At 36.7% G+C, this 24,354-nt stretch overlaps 1 protein-coding gene and 1 pseudogene across 1 annotated transcript; both read right to left on the minus strand.

Annotated features, from left to right (window-relative positions):
• Window positions 1-4,860: 4,860 nt before the first annotated feature.
• LOC117242233 lies at window positions 4,861-11,192 on the minus strand. Its single transcript, XM_033508739.1, has 7 exons — window positions 10,755-11,192; window positions 10,028-10,155; window positions 9,686-9,907; window positions 9,156-9,579; window positions 7,181-8,791; window positions 6,486-6,985; window positions 4,861-6,376 (listed from the first exon to the last, which is right to left on the minus strand). The coding sequence occupies exons 1-7, from the start codon at window positions 10,837-10,839 to the stop codon at window positions 6,083-6,085; spliced, it is 3,264 nt and encodes a 1,087-aa protein (XP_033364630.1). The 5' UTR covers window positions 10,840-11,192; the 3' UTR covers window positions 4,861-6,082.
• On the minus strand, window positions 11,012-15,335 carry LOC117242240 (annotated as a pseudogene).
• Between the last annotated feature and the right edge of the window lie 9,019 nt (window positions 15,336-24,354).

A 24,354-nucleotide genomic window follows, 5' to 3' on the forward strand; every position in this document is an offset into this window, starting at 1 on the left:
GGGTCCTATTTCAACGTGAAAAAGCGGCGAAACACACGATGAGAAACGAAGGAAAAGGAAGAGGTGGAAAAACTAGTGGAACTCATTTTAGTAAATCCTTTTACGATGGACGATAAGAAGCCATTAGCAATACTGCCTCTTTCGAATTACGAGCGAATATAAAGTACGATATATATAAATATAATATATAGTGCGTGTATATTATGTACAAAAGAACACTTAAATAACGCGTGATACGCTGTTTTAAGTGAACGAAACGCCAGGACATAGCCAAAGAATGCGGAAAGAAAAGTGGCGGCAGCTGATGGGAAACGGAAGTGAGTTTGCCAAGAGGTGAATGGAAAAAGCCGGAAATATATTAAAAAAGGAAGGTATATACATTCATCCAGAAAGTTACAAAAAGATAACTAAGAGGAAGGATGTCTTCGTTGTTAAATGATAGATAGTTACAAGGATTTCTCTCATCACTTTTTATATAACGATAATAACAACAATAAAATAATAATAAATTATTATCGACGGCTAGACTAGCTCTCATTTGAGTAATCATCCTTCGTGAACGACGTTTTCACGAGGCACGAAGTCGGCGTTTCCCGCGTTCTTATCGTCTTTAAGAACGTAGGGGAAAATAGACCTTGTTCTTCGCCCAACAAAGAAAAAGCGACTAAGGTAGATTTTTCGTGGACTCGACAGAGATCCTTGTTCTTGTTGTAACGCGTTTCGAGCCTCGTGGGTGCCCCTGTCAATCGTCATCGTCATCAATACGATACGTCATAAGAAAGAATCGTTTTCATAAATGTAAGAAGAAGGAGAGGCGAATGAAGAAATTACGGAAGAACCTTCGCTGCACGAAGAGGATTTTCATATGAAATCTGTGTGTTTTTGAGGATGGATGCAACTCTAAAGATCCATGTATTAGAGTGTGACAAGAATCGGTATCAGGTGAAAAGTTCGTGGGTGGAAGATGGCTGTCCTTGAAACGGTTCTTTGAAAGTCGAACATTCCGGAGGCATTCGCGCTATCCGTTAAGTAGCTAATCAAGTTTAGAAGAAAAAAAAAAATAAAAAACGTGCGACGTAGTGTGTTTATTCAGAAACTGCAGTTAAGGAATATTGCCTGATGAATGTTTCTCGTACACGTAGCTATCGCCATAGCTGTATCTGTATACCGCCTCGAAGTTTTTTCAATATAGAGAAAAGAGAATTGTGCGTAGAAATCCAAAGAGACATCACAATCGCGAATCGACCAAAAACCGCATTCGACATCGAGAGCGAACCTGGCGTGATTTCTATGCGAGACTGAAGTCATCAAAGACTCCTGTTAAGATTCCTCTTTTACGTTCTTTTTTCGTTCTTCTCCTCCCATGCCGCGTGTACACGCAAAACGTAGCGTAACATCTCTGTAATCCATCAAATATACAAAACGCATACCGCTGGCATATACACACCTACACACTAAATATACACATGTACACATATGTTCACGTTGCATTCTATTCATTCGATGATCTGTACATAGTGTGTTCGAGAAATCGATCGCGAAATTTCTCAAGGAACGTGCACCAGCGAGAAACACCACTCCCACGATGAACGATCGATTGTTATAATTCATTGTAGCGCGTCGCAAAAGTGATTCCCCGACCGTCGCAGAGGGGAAAAAGCTTTGGAATTTTCGCCTTGAATTAGTTATGAGATAATTAGCGTGCTCGTTGAGCGAAGATTCGTTTCATTCTTTTTCCCTCTGGACACGGTCGGACGAAATGGGATCGTCGTCAAATTTAATATCAAACTCCGAATCGATTTTTTCTATTACTTCATCCGAGAGTCTCGCTCCGCGAGATTCTCTCCTGAGCCACGCGAGATGAAGAATATTAAATTTGAAGACGAGACGGATGAAAAAAGAAAAAAAAAAAAGAAATAAAAACCATCGGCGGGCCAAGAAACAAGCATTACGCATCCTATTAGTCAGATCCATTTCTATTGATACTGTTGCGAATAGTCTTACATTGTTTATCTTAAGATTTTAACACTGTTTACAAGATAACGTTTTTCATAATAATTGTTCTCGTATCTCTTTTGTAGACATTCTACGACGAGTACACTTTGTATGACAATTTCGTTCGAGACCCTCGCGGGAGAACAAGCGACTACGCATTTTCACTTCGGTTTCCGATGCGAGATTTTACCATGGGCTCGCGAATATACGAGAATTACGAAAGAACAGGGCCAAAGAAATAGCTGAAACACACACAGATAGAAAGCACAAGAAAAATTCGATCACTTCGAATTTACTTTCTTAATTTATTACAAGCTTTAGACACTGCATATATATATATATATATATTATATATACATATATATTTCGTACATATGTAAATGTATGACGATTTTTACTATTTTATTTTTCTTTTATTTTTTCCATGTACAAATTGGTTGCTTCGCACAATGAGATGCCATCAGTTTTATCGGGATTCTTCAGATTTCTCTTCCTCTTGACAATATTTTACAAGCTTCGTATGAAATTTGTCTTGGAGACGGATTTTCTTTACCGATTCTCCGTAACATTTGAGACAAATATCCTTTCGAGAATCTGACGATTTTTATCTACTTCGGCACGTCGCGAGTCGTACACGTAGCACGGCGTAAGTTTCCTTTTTCTGCTATAGTCGATCGAATTTGCAATCACGCCGATCCATTCTGTCAAATGTTATTGTATTGCTGATAACAATTGAAACGTTTGCAACGAAATGAAGGCAGTTGCAGAAAGAAAAGTAGAACAAGTCAGGTCTGTTTGAATAAAAGTAAATAATTTGTCTTGTAGCTTGTTAAATTCCGTTACAAATCATTTTTAAGCGATTTTTGTTGGTTTATTCGGAATTACAAGAAAGTAAAACTGCCTTCTCATACGATTCGCTATCATCGTCATGAATAAATATTTTGCCCACCAGTAGCGTTAGCCTGATTAAAAAATTTCTTTTTTCGCTACTTTGAAATATTTCGTCAAATATTATCGTCGAATTTCTTAATGGTTTAATCTTCAGTACAAAATATCTTAAATCATCGTTTGATTTACGATTACAAATATACTTAGCGTTTTGCGATCAATCACGATGCATCGGTTCATCTTACGTATCTTCGCGGAGCATTTATATTTTGATAACGTTATTTCTGGAACATTTCGTTGAACGTTTCGCATGCAGTGACGCGAAGACACCAACGCACGATGACAATCCTCTTTAAAGAGAAAACAAAAGTAACGATTGTAGTGTAAGGACGAGTAGCATTCACGAGAGTCGCGAGAAAGATCGTTACACTTGAAACAGTGTACAAACCGTTTAAATTATAGTAATTGGAAGCGATATACTGTGATTATGAAATTAGCCAGTTTACAATTCTCTTCTATTCATTTTAAATCAGTTGAAACGAAAGGATAAATTGTTCCTTAATAGGATTTCAAACGTGTCGTATTTGGTTCCTTATCGCGTTAAGGTATAAAGATATTATAACACAACATGCGAAAAATGAAAGTTGTGTTGCTGTCATACTTACGAGACGTATCTTAAACAGCTTGGAAAGAACAACTATTATAACGCGTTTTTAATTTATCTCATTCATCGTTGTATTACAAACGATGGTACAAATTAATCTCAAATATTACTATATCGTATCTATCTACTATATATTTACATTATGGAAAACGGAGTGACACGCGAAGAAGACTCGTCTGAAATTAGGGATCAAGAGTACGCGAAGAATCAACGGGTTCGACGTTATTTTTCTCGGACTAGAATACAAAGAAGACTGATAAGCGTTCGAACGAGAGGAGTTCGAAATTTGTTCGCCAGCTGTTCCTTTATCGAAACTCGATTAGAAAACTCGTAGCAAAAGCTACCCTTTTTGAACTTTCGTATGTAATGATACGTTTTAATGGTTACAACATTGTAGAAATAGTATCATGAAAAATGAAACTGAACAAATCAAAATTTGTTCTAGAGAACAACCATACTAATTGTACACGAGGAAAGTTCAAATTAATTTCATAAATTTAATAGTTGTAAAAATAACTTCTATTGTTGCCCCACAAATTCATGTTTTAAACAAACACGATTCCTCTATGAAATAATTACGGATACATTTACGACAAATTTTATTTAACAATTTTATTGAAGAAAATTCAGATGTATCGAACAGAAATTCAAATGCTAGAATTTATTGGAAAAGAATGTACGCAGACGAGGGTGATTTTTGTTACGAGTTCTTCGTTTCTTCACGACGCGATTGCAAATTCGTCGTATCTGTCGTGTTCTCGGCGGACTACGCGATGAGTCCGTCGCAATTTACGTTTTCATTCGATCGCGCTGTTCGATTTTAAATATATCCAGCATAGAGAAAGGAAAAAACAAAAGTGGATCGCCCATTTTCTCTCACGAAGTCGCCGTTATCAAGCTTCTGAATCGCAAAAACGAGGATAGAAAAATTCTCAAGGGAAGAGAAAGGGAGTTCAGAGCGGCGAGCTTCTCGAAAACTTTTTTCAATAATAACCCGAGGAAACTCTTTAATACTAAACAAAACAAAAAAACAAGTATAGACGTTAAGGTACTCTCTTTCTGTAACGTAACGTAAGCCGTAAACGTGTAAGGGCTGTCATGCATTAAAATAATGAATTAAACTGCGACAGGAATAACAGCAACCTACACTATAACAATACGATAGTAAGCAAAAGTAAACCCAAAGAGACGTATACACGACGTGGCCAGGAAGAGTCGTTCGATGATCCCAAAAGAGAAATAAGATAATATTTGATCTGTATCTTTACGATCTCTATTTAATCGATATTCGTCGATACACAAATAGATCTGTCTTTTTTTTTCTCAAGTAAAATCTCTGTTTCAGGTCTCTGGTCGTCGAAAACCGCTTCCTCGGCACTCGGTATAGTTCAGAAAAATAACTTACAATTAGGGAGCAACCGAATGCGTGCGTGTGTGAAAGCGAAAAAAGAGAACACGGTACGAAGAGATTTTACGAATTACGTATGAGAACGTTTGATTTCGTCTGGTCGCGTGAGAAAATGATCGATACGAGAGTGGTAGAATGAGTGGGAGAGTTTGAGACGGGGAAAATGGACATTTATAAATCTATTATTGTAATAATTATAGAAACAGTGGAGCATAATGTATCTGTACGTTTCTTTACTTCCTGCGGTGAGTCAGAACAGTAAGGTAGTTCTTAATTGTAAGAGCACGCGAAATAAAAAATACGTCGTATAGCATATATTACGAGGTAAAGCGAACGGAAAGGGGAATGGTCGAACAGAAATAAACGAGATACAAAATGCTAACAGTGGGGATGTGAAAGCGGATAAATGTGTCTGAGAAGAGTCATATAAGGGAAAAGGCAAAATGGGGAAAAAATGAAACAAGAGGAACAAGAGGAAGGTTCGGCGCGATTTTGCGACGGAAGGAAAAAATTTTCATTCCGATATCATCCTATATAAACGTATAAAAAAAGTATCACGAGCTTTTTGCCAAGCTTTGCGAGGGCGCCAGGATGTTCGTTTGAAATTCGGGTGCCCTCGAGAACGACGAGAACATAAGAACGTCGGAGACTATTGTTTCGTTTGCAAGCAGCCGATTGTCACATAATTACAGATTAATTATTCTTACTATTAATTATGGTTCACCAGATCACCGCCATCATCGTTATTATTATTATATAATTGATGTGAGTGTGGACAAAAAAAAATAAAGTGTACGTAGTAGAAGGTCCGTCTAACTTTGCTATCCATCGTTTAGATTATTCTTCTCGTGAAATGTTTACCATATTTTCTTTTTTCCTTTTAGAGATGGATCGAAATCTGATTTTTAGACTCGTGGCTTTTTTTCGATGCACGAATAGTTGGAACGTAATAATTCGTTTACTTGAATACAAAGTAACAGAAATACAGTCGTACAACTTAACTTACAGAGTCTACGATTTTTTTTTCTTCTTTCATGGTATATGAAAAGTCAATTATTTTTAGATTTTCTTTTTTCTAAATACTAACATTCTCTCAAAGCTTTGTGTGTTTCAGTTTCGATCTTCCTTCAGTTTTCCTGAACCATCTGCATTTCCAAACTTTTCCTCGCCCTGCCAACGTTTTCTCTCCCTGTATCAAGAATTCCACTACCCTGACTCCTGTTATTATCAACCGACGATAATCTTGCAGCTTCTTCTATTTTTACGACAGTATTCTTCGAAATATCTGAAACTGTTTCGATGATTGAACCTGATTCAGATTTGTCATCGATACTCTTCGTGGGATCAACGTCCTTATGCTTATTTTCCTCCAAAGCCTCTGCTAACAGGTTCATGAAAAATCTCCTACTATGATCAAGATCCTAAAAATAATATTATCTCGTTAATATAGAAATGCAAATTGTTGTAACAAAGTGAAAAGAAATCAACGAAGGTAAGAATATAAAATTGTAACTAGTTTTCATTACTAACTTTGTTCTGATTACTGACAGGGGAAGACTGTTCTAGCAAAGATTTTCCTTTCGCCATTGCTTCTCTAGAAGTCTTCATCAACTTCTCGGCCGACTTTTTTGCTCTTTTTCTCTGCTCCTCAGTTTTTGGAGCACTTATGCTCTTTAATATCTTATCCTTAAACGCTGCGTCCATTCCAAGATTTTCGAGATGAACAGATAGTTCTTCAAGTTTTTCTAATTCGTCTACGTTTGTTGAATTTCCTGAAATCTCCTCGATCAATGGTTTTGTTTGTTCTTCTTTCGACTGTTTGGTCTCCCTTGACGATAGAAGGTCGTCTGTCTGTTCACTGCCAATTGCCCTGCTATTTTTTACGAAATCTGGCTCGATTAGAAGCTTTCTTTTACTGTTCATCTGATCCAAATGATTGCAGAATTCTTGGTAGAGACCAGTGCATATATTTGACGAATGCTTCTCCGTGCTATGAGATTGGTTTAGAAGCTGGGTAATCGATGCCATTTCTGAAATAAAATCGTTTCTGAAATGTAGGGAGTTTTGAGATTTTTTAATATTTTACTTTATAATTTAATATAACTATATCTATATTTAATAACTTTAATTTTTGTTTGCATTATAATATCGACTAAAATTGACACGGCGCACGAAATGAAAAATTAAATAGCATGGAAATTGTAAGACAGAGGATTAACATTTACCTGATCGTCGATCAGTACACGAATCCGATTTTTTCCTACTTGCTCGATCATCTTCGAAATTTTGAACACTCGAAATGCTTTTCGGCTTCGCGTGAGATTGTTCACGCGAAGAAATCATTTTCTCCTCCGAATTAACCGAATTTTTCCCACAACGAAAATCAGGGTTTAAGTTCGCAGTTGTAAAACTTAAGAAATCCTCTTGACTACTCTGCATCTTCCAATTTCCCTCTGAATTTCTATTTGTTATCAAGCTTTCTATGCACTGGTTGATCAGAGGCGATTCCTTTTGTACAAACTTCTTTGCCTCTTTCATGAAATGCCGTCTACACTTTTCAAACACTTCACCAGTCGTTCTTCCATCGCTCCTGTCTTTTTCAATATCCACTTCTTCGATTAGATGGGATTTTTTGCTGACTACATCCAGATATTCGCTATCTCGCGATCTTTTATGCGATTTAGACGATTGACTAGACTTTTCAACGCTCGAAGATATAGTACCGTCGAACGTGGTATCTAGCTGTTGCATTTTGTTTTGCACTCCAGTAACGTTTGAACTATCAGAAACACATTCAGAATTATTTTCTTTTGCGATATTTGTTCGTGTATCTTCTTCCCGGTTAATTTCTTCATAATTGTTAATTACAGTTTTCACAGATTCACTCTCTGATTCTTCGTCGTCATTGAGCAATGTGGCATTCACAGGATCTGCACCCGTGATTTCTATACGAACAGATTTGTTCTGAAAATTCTCTTGATCTGAAAGAATTATATCAGTACAACTGGATGACCGTGCTGTTTCCTCGACAGCTTCCTCTGCTTCTTCTAAAGTCAGCAATTCGTGAGAGCTAATGGACTTTGACATTTTTTCACGCTTATTGCTCGAATCTCTACACTCCATCTCGTTGAACAGCGAATTGAACAAACCCGAGGAACGATCTTCGTTGCCTTGTTTCTTGGCAGATTCGCATAACATAGAAGCATCTTCATTTCTAGGATAAGATTTTACATTGCTCAGTAGAATCGTGGGACACGTTTTTAGATTTAATAAATCGTAAACACTTTGCGAAGACGAAACTTCCTTGTTTTCTTTAGTTTCTTCTTTGTTTGAAGATTCTGAGATTTTTTCTGCCACGTCCTCGATAATTTCGATCTTTTTAACATTCTTCGATCTTTTACTTTCTTCTTCTCTACTCTTCAAAATCTCCTTAACTCTTAACTTTCTCTCCTTCGTGTTCCACCATTTAAAATCTTTTTCTTTATTAGACGAATCCTTTCCTTTTTCTTCATTATCTTTATCAAATTTGATTCCAGCGTTAATTTCCTCTTTCTCGCCCCACAGTCTTTTCACTTCGCCATTTTTGAAAACGATCTTATTGTCTTCAATAAATTTATCCACATCAGCGCAGAACTCTTTCATGTCTTCTCTGATGCTACTCAGTTGACTGGTTAAAGGATGTGGTTCATCTTTTCTACGATAATTGTCCAGGATATCTTTACACAGAGGTTTATCCTTCACGTTATTTACGATATTCTCTTCTTTCTTGTTTCTGCCATTCGACCAATCCAAAATATTACAACAAACCGACGAATCCTTAAATGATTTTTCTTCAGCTAAAATGAGAATAGGACGTTAGCAATTATCTACTGTTAGTCACAAAGATTATGTTGCAGAATAACTTACTGATTAATAATATTAGTGAATCGATAATTAACAAATTGTAGGTTATAGATTCATCTTTTACAATTTTACATTGAATAGAACCATTGAACGATTCGTAAAATTTCATTTGTTTTGTTACTACGTTCTGTAACTTATTGCGATTACATAAGGAAATATGTTTGTATTGGTAATTTGTAAACTTCGGATGTTTCTGTATTTATGGGAAATTAAGAAGCGCAAAAATGCATAGAATGTACGTAATACACAAAAGCAAAAAGCATAGAGGTATGAATCTGCGGTTTATCCATTGTTTACCAATTTCGAGCATGTAAAGGTTGATTTGTAAAAACTTATGACGATTTGTGACTCGTAAAATTTCACTGATACTATCGAAAGGGCCCAAGCAAGGAGAGCATCCTCGAAACGTTTTGTGACTTTCAACCAAGTGTTTCTTGTCGCGGTAATCGTATTCGGAATTGGTGTGTAATTTACTATCGTCGTTCTTCCCCTGCTTACAGCACGGTGGAGTAATTTCGGTCTCGTTGGTCGTCTCCAGGACAAGTTTCTCGTAATGGGCCAGTTCTCTTCCAACAGAATAACCACCTGGTAGATCGTCGCTACATCGTTGATCGTCCAAAATTTTCGTCCCGAACCTTTTCCGTTCTGCGTCTCCTGCCACGTATTCCTTCGTTTCTTCAATCTCTTCTACTAACTGTTTCGGCTCCTTACGTGTCGTGACCTTCAAAAAAATATACAATCCAAAAATATAAAAAATTACCAATGAATGTAGAATGTTAGAAGACAGAAGTTTACTATTATTAATATGCAATATAATATATACGTACCTGTGTTTTCCAGGGTAACAAAATTTCCTTGCCAAGATCGCCGGAGGCTGTTCTTCCTTCCTCCGCCATTGGCCTCCTTCCGTCACTTTTCTCGATTCCTTTTTGCCCAGTTCCATCATCGTCCACCTCGGCGTTCTCCACCTCTTCGTCCGATGACGAGGACGCGGACGAGCTGTTGGAGGATGAGGTACCATCCGACTTTTTCTTCTTCTCCAAGTTGAGCTTGAACGTTGATCAAGCCGGCGTAAGGGGTTTCGCGTGGTGAATGATCAAATAGTGGATGGGACCGATATTATTCGAAGCACGAATTCTGTATCAGACCTTGACAAAACTAGTTCTTACCAGTTCGTCGCTCGTGCAGACAAGCGTGGTCGTGGCTACTTCTTCGTCCTCCTTCGTCTTCTTCTTATCCTCCGCCTCCTTTTCGGACGTCCCGACCGGTTTGTACAGCTTCCTTTTGTTTATCAGGGCTTTCGAGGGCGGGCGCAGGTCCACAAGTAAACAGACATTCAATGGATAACAGATTAGATCAGTTTGCAACTACGCTAGATCACAGTTTATACGATCCTGTCGAGCGACATGTAATTGGGCCACTTGTTTGCCAAATCAGTTAACAGAACAGAAAAATAGAGAAAATTAATGAAATTATATTACAAGCGTCGATCAAGTGCTTGACCGTTTTGCACAATTAAACTAATTTTACAAGTCATCGATTACAGGCGAGCCCCTCAGAAACTAAATCGATCATCTCCGTCTTTTTGTTGATTTTGTATTTTCATTACATAAATACATGATTAAAATTTACGATGGTTATGTTACTTTTATAGTAGTGGAAAGTTTTTCTATTGTATCTTGAAAGTATGTAGTTTTGTTAGTAAAGTCCAAGTATGTATTATATTTAAACGTCGTTAGCTTCAAAAGAAAGATCGCGAAGATGATGGCTGAGTGTTCAAGGTTCGGAAAGCGTCTTTCGTGCAGAAATGAAAAAGTTCGAAAAAATCGAGAGCGACCGTTTCGTTCAGGAGCCAAACAAGTCCTATACATCATCTACCTTTCGATTTTTACTCACCTTGCACGCTATCATTGATTTTCTTCTGCTCCGCCTCGATCCAGCGTTTCCTCTCAGCTGCTTCTTCTTCGGGTCCTCCTCGCATCCTGTCTTCGTAACAGTTTCGTTAGCTTGTTACACTACATCGACTCTATATTTTCATTCCTCCGTAGAAAGTATTATAGTACGAGTAATTGTATCATTTCTAAATTTAAAGCTCTGATCGATTTAAAAGAAAAATATCATTATCAAGTACGATTGTTCGAATTAATCGCCACTTACCAAGCTTCTGCACAGGCACGATCTCTTGGGAATACAGGTCTGTCATCGAGATACTTGAGGTTTTTACACTTCAAGATCATGGTCTTACGATACAGTCTGATCTTCTTTAGAATTGGGTTGCCCATCAAAGATACCACGCGCAATTCTTTCATATCTCCTAGGATCTGAGTAAAGAAATTAGCAATTTATTTTCTTAGATCTATATTCCACAATATTTCGAAATTTTACATAACAAGTTTATATCTTATTTCTCCAAGTAGCTAAATTTTTAAAATTTATACATACAAGAAATTTCACAAAATCTATACAAGAAAGCCTTCCAATTTATTTCCTTCAGATCTATATTTCTACAATCTATGTAAAAAGAAATTCGCAATTAATGTTCCCAGACACCGATTTTCCTGAAATTTACATATATTACAAAATTTGACATTTGTTTTTCCATGTCCCCATAATCTAGGTACAAAATTGTACAATTCATTCTCATAAATCTAAAAAAAACTCTAAATTCATGTTTTCGACAAAAATTCTTCAACCCATTATTCATAAATCTCACGCGAAACGTAACCAGTCATAAAATTCCATGTGTTTGCTGTTCGCTTACTCAATCTGCTCTAGGTGTCTCCAATATATAGAAAAAAGAAAGAAAAAAAAATTACTCGAGATCGTTTGTGTTACAAAACGCGCGACCACTTTCGTAAAACATTAAATTACATCACTGGCGTCCCATGAACACCTGAAGCAGCCGTCGAAGTGACGCCAGAGCCACACGATTGAGGAAACATAACGGACTCACATTAACGACTTCGTCGGTGTCTATCCTGTTGTGAGAAATATCCAGTACCGAGAGGCTATCCAGCAATCGGAGGTGTTCAATGTCATTGGTATCTTGTAAGTAGTTGTGCGACAGGTTTAGAGTATTCAGGAACTTGAGGCTATCTGAAAGCAGAGGCACGTCAAGGTCAAGGTCATCAAGGATACCAGCGTCGACTCGAATCACCGAGATTCTCGATCCTCCGTATAGTGTTGTGTGAGAGGTTCAAAGTGTCTAGCTTCGTCAACCATTCGAGATTCTCGATTTTATTGATCAAATTGTTATGGAGATAAAGACACTTCAACTCGCTCTGATTCTCCAGGTTCGCGATCTCACGGATACCGTTGTTCTCCAGCCATAGACATCTTAGGCCTGTGTATTTCTCCAGATTCTCGATGAATGAGAAACCTAAAAGAAACCTTCCTGATGTAAAAGAAACATTATAATTTTTAAAGATATTTAAAACTTTATTTAGATTTCTCAAGAATTTTTTAAGATATTTCTTCTTTTATATATAGGGATATATTTCTTTGTTATCGAGATTGTATTAATTTTGATACACGCATGATGCGATAAAAATAATTTTAATAATTTTAGTACGAGAAGCACGCGATAAAGCGCCTTTTTACTGCGCATTTATAGTAATTTTTGTATATAAATGGAAACGTAAAATTCAACATTTCTTCACGTCGGAATTTTTAATTATTTGTATAAGATTAACCTTTGTAATGAAGATAAAGTACGTCATTCAGATGAGGGGTTTGGTACAGTTTATTTATTTTGCAGTGCTTCTTCAAAAACTCCTCTGTCATCCTGCGATCAATTACCATTTACTTCACCAAACATCAAATTGCCGTATCGCAAAATCATCGATATAAGTACATTTACAAATTGCATTGCTCTTGCAACTGTACCTGACACCGTGTTTCTTGGGGTCGAAATCGTAAACTTTTCCTTTTATGTACGTTCTCTCCGGTTGTTTGTAGAATTGCCAAAAAATCGAGTCTTCTGTGTCTTCGATAATATCTTGGACAATACCTCTGATCGCCGTTTCTGACGTTGATTTTGTATCACCAGTAGTTTCTTTCGAAGTTCCTGATTTATCGATAGCATCGTCAGTTTCAATTTTCTCTTCAGTAATATTTTCAACATTTTCTACACTTTTTTCTTCAACAATATTTTCCAGATTCTGTATAATTTTATCTTCAATAATTTTTTTAATAGTCTCTTCTTTCATAGCATCTTCAAGCTTTTGTTCGACTTTTTCTTTAGAAATATTTTTAAAATTTCCCACAAGCTTTTCTTCAACAATATCTTCTAAAGTTTCTTCAATTTTTCCCTCGATATTTCCTACATTTTCTTCAATTTTAGACGTACCTTCGTCTTCAGTAGATTCTCCAGCTTCTTCTTCTTTGGGAATACCTCGAAGACACTCATCTAAAAATTCTACGCACTGTTCCGCCACATTTTCCACGTCGTTTTGGCTATCTATGAATTTAAAACTTTCAGCTACCTGATCTTCTTCGATCAAAGGAATCTCGATACCGTCGTTCGGATTTTTATTAGGTTGGCTATTAAAACTTTCAATATTCTTTGCTCTCACGAAAAGGTTTCCAATCTCATTAAATTCCATCGCTAAATCCTTGAAGATCTCGTTTCTCCTATTTTCTACCACCGCTTTCCCTTCAACTTCGTCTTGTATAAATTCTTCTGGGTTTCTTGGAATAACTTGCAGACATTCTTGCAACGATTCTGCACGACGTTTCTCCTCGTCTTCCATATCCTTTTGAGTATTCTTCATCTTAAAACTTTCAGCTACTTGATCTTTCGTCAAAGGCATCTCGATACCATCCTCTTCCTTCGATTCGTCCAGACTTTCGTCAGATTCGCTATTATACTGTTCGATAGATTTCGTTTCTGCAACAAGCTTCTCGATCTCGTTAAATTCAACAGACAGATCTTTCAAAGCCTCGTTTTTCCTATTTTCTATCTTTGCTTTCCCCTCGGCGATTTTTCTCAACTTTTCCTGAACTTCCTCCTCGGATTTTGGACAATCTGCTTCCGTGATCTCTGCCAATTTTTCTAAATATTCTTCCGGAGAACCCAGTTCTACGAACTTCATTCCCTGTCCTTGACTTGAACGTACATTATCCGTAAAATTTTTTACCAAATCTTCTACCGATTTTGATTCTTTCGTAGATTGATCTTCTACTTCATTCGTTGTCGCTTCTTTTTCATTTTCGGTAGATTCTCCGACAATTTCTTCCAAAAGCAATGGCTCTTTATTTCCTTTATTCGAAAATATAGAAGTTGGTTGTTCTAAAGTTGCTTCAAATTTAGGTTCTTTCATACTATCTCTAAATTTAAAATAAGCAGAAATATTCACATTAGGCGAAGAATAAACCAAATTTCTTTCGTCTTCATCATCCCAGTCGCTTAGAAAATGTGAACTGTCTGACATCTTGTTCGCTTCTTCGATCAGTTCTTCGTTACTGATGTGAACAAAATCATGTTTCTGATTTTCCATACGTTTTTCACACTCCTCCATTTCTATATTTGCTTCCTTAGTTCGATCATCGATCGTTTGATCTTCTGAATCACAGTCGATATTTTTATCGTTTTTGCTTGCAATATCTTGACGAGTCTCCTTGCAAATATTTCGTTCGCGATTTATCTCGATCAGAGAAATTTTATCAGAGACAACAGTGGGATGGTTATTATCTGTCATTTGGTCAAGTCTGTCAAGCTTCTTTTCACAAACTTCTTCAAACGATCGCTGGCGATAAGACTTGGTGCAACAACTATCGTTTTCGTCCAGAGTGATAGATTCACCTTCTTCAGCATCGTCAAAAGTCAAAGTGTCATCCATATCGCTATCACTGTCTTTTTCAGCTTTCGTCGAATTGTAGTAAGACAGATTTTCACAGGTTACATCGAAGATCGCGTTACAATCGAAATACGACAGCCAATTGGAGTCGTCCTCGTTATCGACTTCCGGTATAGAGTCGAGGGTTGATTTATTCGCTTGGTCGTCTGATGTGCTTTCGTTTTTCAACGATTCTAAAGTAATTTTTGTGAGAACGTCGGATGACGAGGTGGATAGAACTTCGAAGTCCACCGATGAATCTTCTGGTATCTTTGAAAAAAATTGGTAATTTGATTTTCTGAAGTATGAAATAACGCGATATTCTTACAATTAAATTGGAAGATAATCTGCTTTTAGTTTTATATGACTAACTGAGAATCGTAGTGGTGCAGGTAAAAATTTAGAGAATATTAATGAATCGTGCTGCTCATTTGCTAAACGTGTCATTCGTTTAGGTTCGTAATTAATCGCTACGCAACCACGGACGAGATACAGTGACTCAGGAAAAATTTGGACACTCCTGGAAACTTTTTACGCGTATATTATATAAAACATTTTGAAAGCTCGTTAGCGCTGTGACGAGACGCTACACTTCGTTACAGTGCCAACGAAATTTCAAAATGTTTCGTACAATACGCATAATGTATGCATACAATTTTTATACATTTTATATATTTTTCCAAGCCACTGTATTTCGCGGTATAATATTTGAGAGTTAACCTCTCCTTTTATCACGCCAACTTGTCACTTTCTCCTATGCGTTGAATTAAAGTAATATTACCAAAGAAGTGATTACGAGAATAGACTCTAACCGATTTTTTCATTTCTGTTTCAGACAAATTGGTACTACTTGCTACAGCGTCGAGCCTGGCTTCAACCGATAGTTTCTTCTCCAAAGTGACTTGAAAATCGCACTCTTCCTGCATTTTGCCACGTCCTTATGAACTTAGTACTGACGATACAGAAGCAAAGATCCGACGTAAGTATTTAGTTTCTTAAACGAAAGTTTTCACGTAAGTGTATTTCAACATGACTCCTCGAACATGCAAAAAACTCTCCTGAACAGTATTCGTTGCCTAGGTGTCGTTTGATCGATATTTGTTGCGACGTTCTACGCATTTCAGATTGTTTCATTCTAATTGAATGTCTCTTTATCGATACGGTAATCTGTACCTCTACTTTCGTTCACTTCCTTCGTCAACTTTCATACTCCGATAAATTAATTAAATTAATTTATTTTCTTCTATTCGAATAAGGGAGCCCTACTGCACTACACTGGACTGGTTTTCTTCAGTGTGTCACTAAATGTCATCGTCGAAGCCTCAGAAGCTCATGCTTGCAGAAAATATTCTAATTAAATATCGCGTATTACCTTCAGATCATTCGTTGCAAAATAGGAATGAAAGGACGAATAGTCACATGCTACTTTGTTATAATACTGGTGAACGTATCAATTAACAAATCAAAACAAAAGATTGTAGGATTGCAAAGGGCCATGATTTATCCATATTGTTTATAGGGTATCTCGATCTCCTATCTATTCCTCGCATATCTCGCTTTGCTTTTGTTGCGTCTAGATGCCCCCCTCGGTGGCACTTGTTTTTCCACTCGGTTGCAAGCCGGCGATGATGCTCGAGAATGAATGCTATCAACATAATTCAACGGAAAAGGCTGAACGCCGATTCGCAGGCGTCGCGACGAATCGGGATCGATGGAAACGGGAAATCGGCTCGGCCGCGAGGCTTTCAGCAAGTCGACCCGCATCCTCTTTTTTCCCTCAAGGCGATTCCCGGTCGTCTACTTACCAAGACACGTCTTTCTACGCAGCTAGCCTAAGTCCGAGTGGCCGGCGCGTCGCCTCTTTCCATCCTGTTCATAGGGATTTCGCTTTTTACTCGATCGACAGACTCGTCATTTGTAGCAATTTCTCTTCTTCTCGGGATTCGAGCACTTCCTTGTAAGTGTAACACACCCTCGATCGCTTCTCTATCCATTTCAAATGGATACATTCTGATTCATAAGTAGACTACGGATATTTACGCTATGTATTATAGAATACATGCAATATGCAACAAGACGTAAAATGTCCAAAATAAAATATTTAGCAGATAAAATAATTGTCCATTTAGATTCCATTCTTTTTTTTCATCTATTCATAAGTTACTACATGATTGTTAATTTTAATCATAACGTTTATGGAAGTTTGTAATAAGTTTCTTGAAGCGTGTTATGTAATTTAGTTATGTTTATGTAAGTATTAATTTTATTACTGCTTAACTGCTTCGGTTATTTATTCTTATTTTAAATGTCTTATGGATAGATATCGTCTGATTCAGCAGCCTTCAAAATGAGGCTGAGTTGAAAAACCTACTTTACCTAAGTATCTTAAAAACTAGCGAACACATAGGAAGATTGTTAAATACATACAGAAGTTTTCGTTTATTTCTTTTTATGGAGTATACCATTACACGAGTGAAATCACAAAAATCCTCTGATTTTTATTTTGAAATTTCTTGGTTGCAGCAGATTTTCTCATCAGAGATTCGTCACTCCCTTTTATTTATTCGTTTGGAATATTCCTTGGCAGTTTTATGTTACATCGAATCACAAACATAAATTTGTTTTTCAAGAGTTTACCGAATTACTATATACAATTTAAAAAAAAAAAGAAATTTTATTCCGTGGGATCAGAGGAAAATATTTAATTGAATAATCGATTACTTCCCTGGATATTTTCCAAGAGAGGTAAGGCAGCAGAGTTCTGTGTGTCATCGTATACATACGATGCATACCAGATTTCGTTCTTGCGGCGGCAGGTAGATAACTCGCCACAGGGTCGACGGAAACGGGAAATTGCACCACAGCTCCATATTCGAAGCATCCCTCCTTTTTCTCACAGTCGCGCCGTCCTGCGCAGTTTTCCTCGTAGCCTGCCGTCGCTATCTCGAAACATGTGGAAATTAGATACTCGGCGTTAGATTGTATGCAATCGAACCAGTGACATCTATTCGGCAGCTTTCTGGGCAACAATCGAAGTCCTTATACATTTTGATATCCTTACAATGATAAAAACAACTCCATAAATGGAACGTCGCGTCGTCTCAATCGTCTGGATCATCGTAATAAGTACGAGTTATGTTTAAAAGACGAAGTTGGTATTCTGATTAGGTTTATTGACATTTTAAGTAGAAACGAAATTTATCACAAAAGATGTTTTCTCATCGTATTAGTGTATAAGAAAATTTCCCTAGTTTTTTAAAAACATTTTGTATTATAGCAAAATCATTCCTTTTTCTTTATTGTTACAAGCTCGTTTATTCCTTGACGATATCTTCTGAAGAAAGTAAGCTTCATTTTTGAGAATATGACAGTAGCGAGTGTTATAATATTCTAAACATATTTTTTGCAAAGACCAATTTTTCAAAGGTCATTAGGAACATGTCGATCACTATATATATATTTTGTCATCTAGAAAAAAAGTAGGACAACTTTTCAAACATTTTACTACCGTTGACTCAACTTTGAATATCGTTATATAATTTTTGAAATTCCACGTATTCGAAAGTGGACAGAACTTTTCTAAATAGTCGAATAGTCGAAATACGAATAATCGGAGCCATGAAATTTCGCGTGTTTTATGAAAGAATCGAAAGAATTGAAAATATTCGCGTTGCGTTGAAAAAGTCAACGAATGCTGATTAGGAAACCATATTGTGGTTTCCTGTCCGAAAATACGCATGACTACATTCCGATAACCGTTAATGACGGTGCATTTATGATAGATAGCGTTTCTGCTACGTCTTTGACGTCTGCTGACACAAAAAGTTGAGAAGATTACAAGGGAGTTACACGTGTACTTGACGTCGCGTAATAGGACACTTTTGCTTCTACCGATAGCAGTGCCACTTTCATATCAAGTTTTCGATGAATCGATATTGCGCTATCTATCGTCGACTATAATTTAAAAAATCGAATAGTATTTGCATAATGATCTTGGAAGAAAAATGACACGTTCGATTGACTGCTCGAGTTGATGTGACTTCATTTGTATTTTAACAGATGGCATTCAATATCCGTGTCGCTGATTATAATTCAAACTTGATAAAGTCATGTTCTATAGTTGAATCTGGATTATTATTAGATGCCCGATTAATAGAACGATCGATCAATGAATTTCTAAGAATGACTGCTTGTAAGAAAAGCTTAAGTAGAAAAGGTGCTTCGATTCTTCAGGTAAGTAAAATACACATTATACCTAATGTTCTAATATTTTGCAGTTGACACAGCGTTACGATAGCAAATAGATAAGGCTCGTTTTACTCTCTCGAAAGGAATTTTTCGTATACAGTGTCGATAGCGACGACTATATGTTAACCTGGATTGATTTACCGCAGTTTGAAAAAATAGGTCAAATGTAATTTTTAAAACGGAATATTTAACACCATTTATCATATAATCGTATATCCAACAATCTCAGTGACGTAAAAAGAACTAAAACAATTTACCGATCTTTTCAGGAATTATTTCAAGACGTATCGTTCCATTAGTCTCGAAAGGACTAACTAGCTATCAAAGAATCGTAAGATAAGCGGCTAAGCAGACACCAGAAGTATCATGGATGAAATGGTAACATATTTCGAGCGTGGACAAAGATTTTCGTTCCGGTAAAGCGATTCAATGACTGGAAAATAATTTTTAGTCACTTCCATTAGCTTTCATGAGCCGGCGCGTGACCATGACCTCGACGATCAAGCGTCTAGCACTTCTAAACCGAGTTCACCTAGCTTTCAATCACTTTTTTCCGATGCTGTATCGGTTCTGGCTCAACGTCTATGCTTTAGTAACAACCAGAAAACTCTTCATATCCATAGAAGCCGGAAAAACCAATTCTATATTGCTTTTTTTCCCTTAGAAATAATTTCTTCGAGATTGACACTCTTCCGACGATCGTTCGGCCTTCGTCGAAAGATGATTAGCGAGCGGAATAACGGCGCAAGATTCGAACCGGCTGTTGAATTATTGAAGCATCCAAAGAGGGAGAAAGAGAACTAAGAGGATTAAAAGCCTAGAGACATATTAGAATTTCAAGAGGCGAGTCGATAAAAATATTCAACCGTGGTTAAATTTACTTTTCGATGGGTATCGTTGCGACCTTGATTTCGAAGATCTCGTTGACGATCCCATCCCATCTTCCGGCGATTTCCTCTCGTCTGATGATCGAGGATTAATTCAAAATGTGGCGACGAATATTATTGAATTTTGTTAAAAATTTTAAAGCAGAAGAATCCTATCGTTTAATCGAATTAATCTTTTGTTCAACGTATAACGCTTTCCTGGTCTTTAATTCGTATTTGAAATACTTGGCAACGTCCACTGTCAAACAAGAAATTACAAGTTATAGTATCGGTTAATATTTCGTAAAAATTCGCTAATTTCACAAGTGATCCATATAAACGTATCTGGTCAGGTCCAGTAACTGTACCAACAGTGATTCCACGTACGTCTTATTCTTTGCCTTTGATCTATTTTGTTACTATTCTTGTTTTACTTTTGTTTCATCCAATTTTAGAAGTCCACAACATCGCATCCTTAAGGATCTATGAAACTGTAAAAATTAAAGTATTTGTTAATTTATTAAGATATTTGGGTTTCAGTATGCATGTTTATCAGTACATTGCGCTTGAAAAAGGTTTTCATTTCCAAGGTTCCCCCGGGTAATTGAATTATTATTATTATTATTATTAATAAAAATATCGTCTAATCATCGTGATAGATAGGAATCTAAAATATTATGAAAAATTACTGATTGGTTATCTTCGTCGTTCTGATGGTTCCATTTTTATTAGATACTGGCCTGGACATGGAAAAAAACACATCAGCGATCAGCTGACATCGAAACGGCATTTTAAAAGGCAAGTTGGGCATCCACGCGATCGATGGATCCTTTCTCTATGGTCTCTTTAAATAGACGAATTGCCAATAGTCTAGGAATCGTTCATGGCCGATAACGGATTCAAAGCGTATTCAAATACGATTCCGCCTCCTCCATCCTAGACGCGTGAACCTTAATTCTCAAGGCAGAAGCAGCCGACCACCCACTGCTATTTTGCTTTTCAAAAATGTACACGATGAGCTGAGCGAGACAAAGACAGGTCAGCCATGATGGAGGAAGAAAACGGAAGCCGTCAATTACATAATGCATTCGAATCGTGATCCATACGAGTTGCTCGATCCGTCTCGATCTCTGGCTGTTGGTACACAAAACGGGGATCTCGGGGAGCGTGATGGGCGATCCTCGAGGTCATGGTCAGGTCGTGTCTCGCAGACGTCAAATTTAGTCGCTTCTAAAATACATTAATCTTAAATCTCTTCCTTAGGAATTTTTTGGAAATTATACAATCTTTCAGAGTTATGCATTGTAAAAAATTTATCAAAGAGATTTGATGATGATTTGATGAGAAATGATATATTATAATACACAGGTTCGCGGCAGTATTTCACACCTTTTATGAATATATTATGCGAGTTATACCGAATATTTTGAAATTTCATTATCACTATAAAACGAGACTGCATTGTGGTGGTTACAGAATAGGAAGTATCGGCACACTCATAACATTCATGTACTAATTAATTATGTATATTAATATACACATGGTATCTCGTATGATTATAAAAATTTGATCAAAAAATGAGATACATAGAACCTGATAAAAAGAGCATTTTGTTGAGAAATAATTGTTAAATATAATCTGCGGTATCAGTTTAACGAGTACAGTTAATTAGTGTTTTTAACCGACAAGTGTAAATGATGACGATACAAAATATTTATTTCGTAGTAACGAAAATGAATTTTCTATGTAAAATGATTCGTATTTTTGGTTTTGCAACGGGGAAAAAAGTGAAGTAATTCCACCTGAATGTCTGTTGACGCGCAAGGTGGTACGAGCAAAGGAAGCCGACGCTTCCTTTCGCATCGATCTGATGCAACAAAGTTTTACGATCGTATAACTGAGTAATCGAAAAGCTCGGAGGCATCCACGTGTACCGAAGACAACTATATTGACGATTGGTCGCAAGGTGAAGCGAGCATGACGAAAAACACAATTAGCAAGTATAATCAGTCGTCAGCTGACCTATGACAATCTAACCCTGTCATCATTTTAAGGGCATGGCGCAATTTAGTATAAACTGTGAAAAACACGTGTTAAATCATAATCAAGCCGAAACGATCAGCAAGTCTAATAAACTATCCGACGACCTATGACAACGTGTCACCTAAGACAAAATTCGTCAACTTTGTAGGCCAAGGAAAATTTCTGTCGAAATGTTTCAGTCACCGCCTACCGATTATGCAATGAGATCTATCAATTTATTGATTTTCTAGGATTACTAACGAAAGAAGAGCTTCGTTTCACCTGAAAACTATCGCGTACAAGACACGCAAATGATTATTCAAAATTCAAAATTCGATTGAAATGTTGCGCCTTATAATTTACCAATCATCTAAGAGGATCTATATATTTATCGATTTTTATGATTAGCGATAAAAGAAGTGCGTCAGATTGTTTGGAAATTATTGTGGGCACAGAAAGATAATTATGCATTCAAAAGTTAATTGAAATTTATTTCGAATCATCGTCGATCTATTTAAGAGAATTCATAATTTCTATCGATTCTCTAGTGATTAGTGATACGATACTAGAAGCTACAGAGGAGCGTTGTATAGAAATAAAAATTGCGCTGAATGTAGAAAGGTAGTTGTATATGCGATGTACCACAGACTGGCCGATCGACTAATCGACAGGATGTCAGGTTGGAGCCACTTCCACTTCCACGCAACATGGAGTAACTTTGTAACGGAATGCGAGTTACGGAAAGAAGTTACTCGGCCATTACGATGCGCAGTAGGAAGAAAAACGGTAGCGATCGAGCGTGATCGGAAAGTCAATCGAAAGGAGGAATCGATCTTCTTCGTTGTTGCATAATGTTGAGGCACTGGACGAGATACGGAGGAGATAATTTGATGAATGAATTCGATATAAGAAGTCGAGAATAATCGATGATATACAAATTACCCAAACGAAGATACAATTCGTCCGATATATTCTCCAATTGAAAAACAACAAAATTTCAATATTTAATAATGTCAAGATTAATCAGGACATATTATTAGTGTTTAATATGAAAACGAGTGATAATCTATTTACCCCAATGGTGAAAGGAGAAAACATAAAAATTATGATCATTTCTGGCAATATACGTAGCATATATCGATTAATGGCAAATAATAGTTTTGTTGATAGTGCACATTTTTATTAACATTAGTTTAATGCAAGGATAAAACCATTTATTGTAGCTGATTACTAATTACATATTCTGTTTTCAATTCATTGATTTCGTTCTCGAGTAACGATACAAAGATTAATTTATTTCTTTGATTAACTGTAACCAGCCACACATAGGCATTCGACGTAGACAATCTTTACATAATTATAATTTTCACCCAACACAATGTCTCGAATTGATTGTATCGCGAACTATGAATATTTGAAATTCACTTTGTACCGTCGTAAGACTTTATCGAAAGGGAAGGTACACGAGTATAGAAAGAAAAAGTAGCGGGAAAAGTTCTGTACGTGATGCTTTCATGAGAAGCATCAATGTTCCCCTTATCATTGGAAAATTCATAAATAATTGATACGAAAGGAAGAGGCGACGATGTTGCAGCGCGTCCCCGAGACTTGCAATTCGTTTATTGTTCTGTGCGTGATGCTTTTATGAGAAGAATCAATGTTCTCCTTATCGTTGGAAAATTCATAAATAATTGATACGAAACGAAGAGGAGACGATGTTGCAGCGCGTCCCCGAGACTTTAACTCGTTTATTGTTCTATGTGTGATGCTTTTATGAGAAGAATCAATGTTCTCCTTATCGTTGGAAAATTCATAAATAATTGATACGAAACGAAGAGGCGGCGAAGTTGTAGCGCGTCCCCGAGACTTCCGATTCGTTTATTGTTTATAGATTTTCCCTGATTCCACCGCGATATAGGCAACCATAAATTGCATCGGCTACGAGTTTTCCATAAATTTGAATAACATTTTCACTTCCTGCGGTATCGCGTGGACCCCCACCTAACTTAGTTGACGACAATGCGAGCAACGATAAGACTATCACGGTGACCTCGCCCTTAGAAGGAAGGATTCTGAATTTTATTTGACCGAATCCCGCATATCATTATCGTTCTCGTATCTATTATTCGTTGCCTTTTCCTATCCGTTATTGCTATCTTCTCCGTTTCTTTTTATTCCGATCTGTTCTAAATTGACCAATTGATTTTAATCATTTTGTCATCCACCGATGACAGTTATTCCGTTTTTACTCTTATCCTTACTTTTTCGTTTTTAGATACGCATTAGGTTGTATAAGATCTAATTAATCAACGACGCACAGTAGATACCGCACATATTTTTATTTCTCAATAAAACGTATTTTTGCCAGATTCTACATTCCCTTTTCGCACGTGATACCAAATTTTTATCCTCGTGTAGAAGTATTAACAAATGGTGTGAAATTTATGATACTTTGCTCTAGTTTAATAATATACATTGCAACATTTTTTACAAATATTTTTCGTATGTATTATTTTGTTATAT

The sequence above is a fragment of the Bombus vosnesenskii genome, unplaced genomic scaffold (genome assembly GCF_011952255.1).
Source record: "Bombus vosnesenskii isolate JDL3184/JDL3185 unplaced genomic scaffold, Bvos_JDL3184-5_v1.1 scf7180000013265, whole genome shotgun sequence".
NCBI lineage: Eukaryota > Metazoa > Arthropoda > Insecta > Hymenoptera > Apidae > Bombus > Bombus vosnesenskii.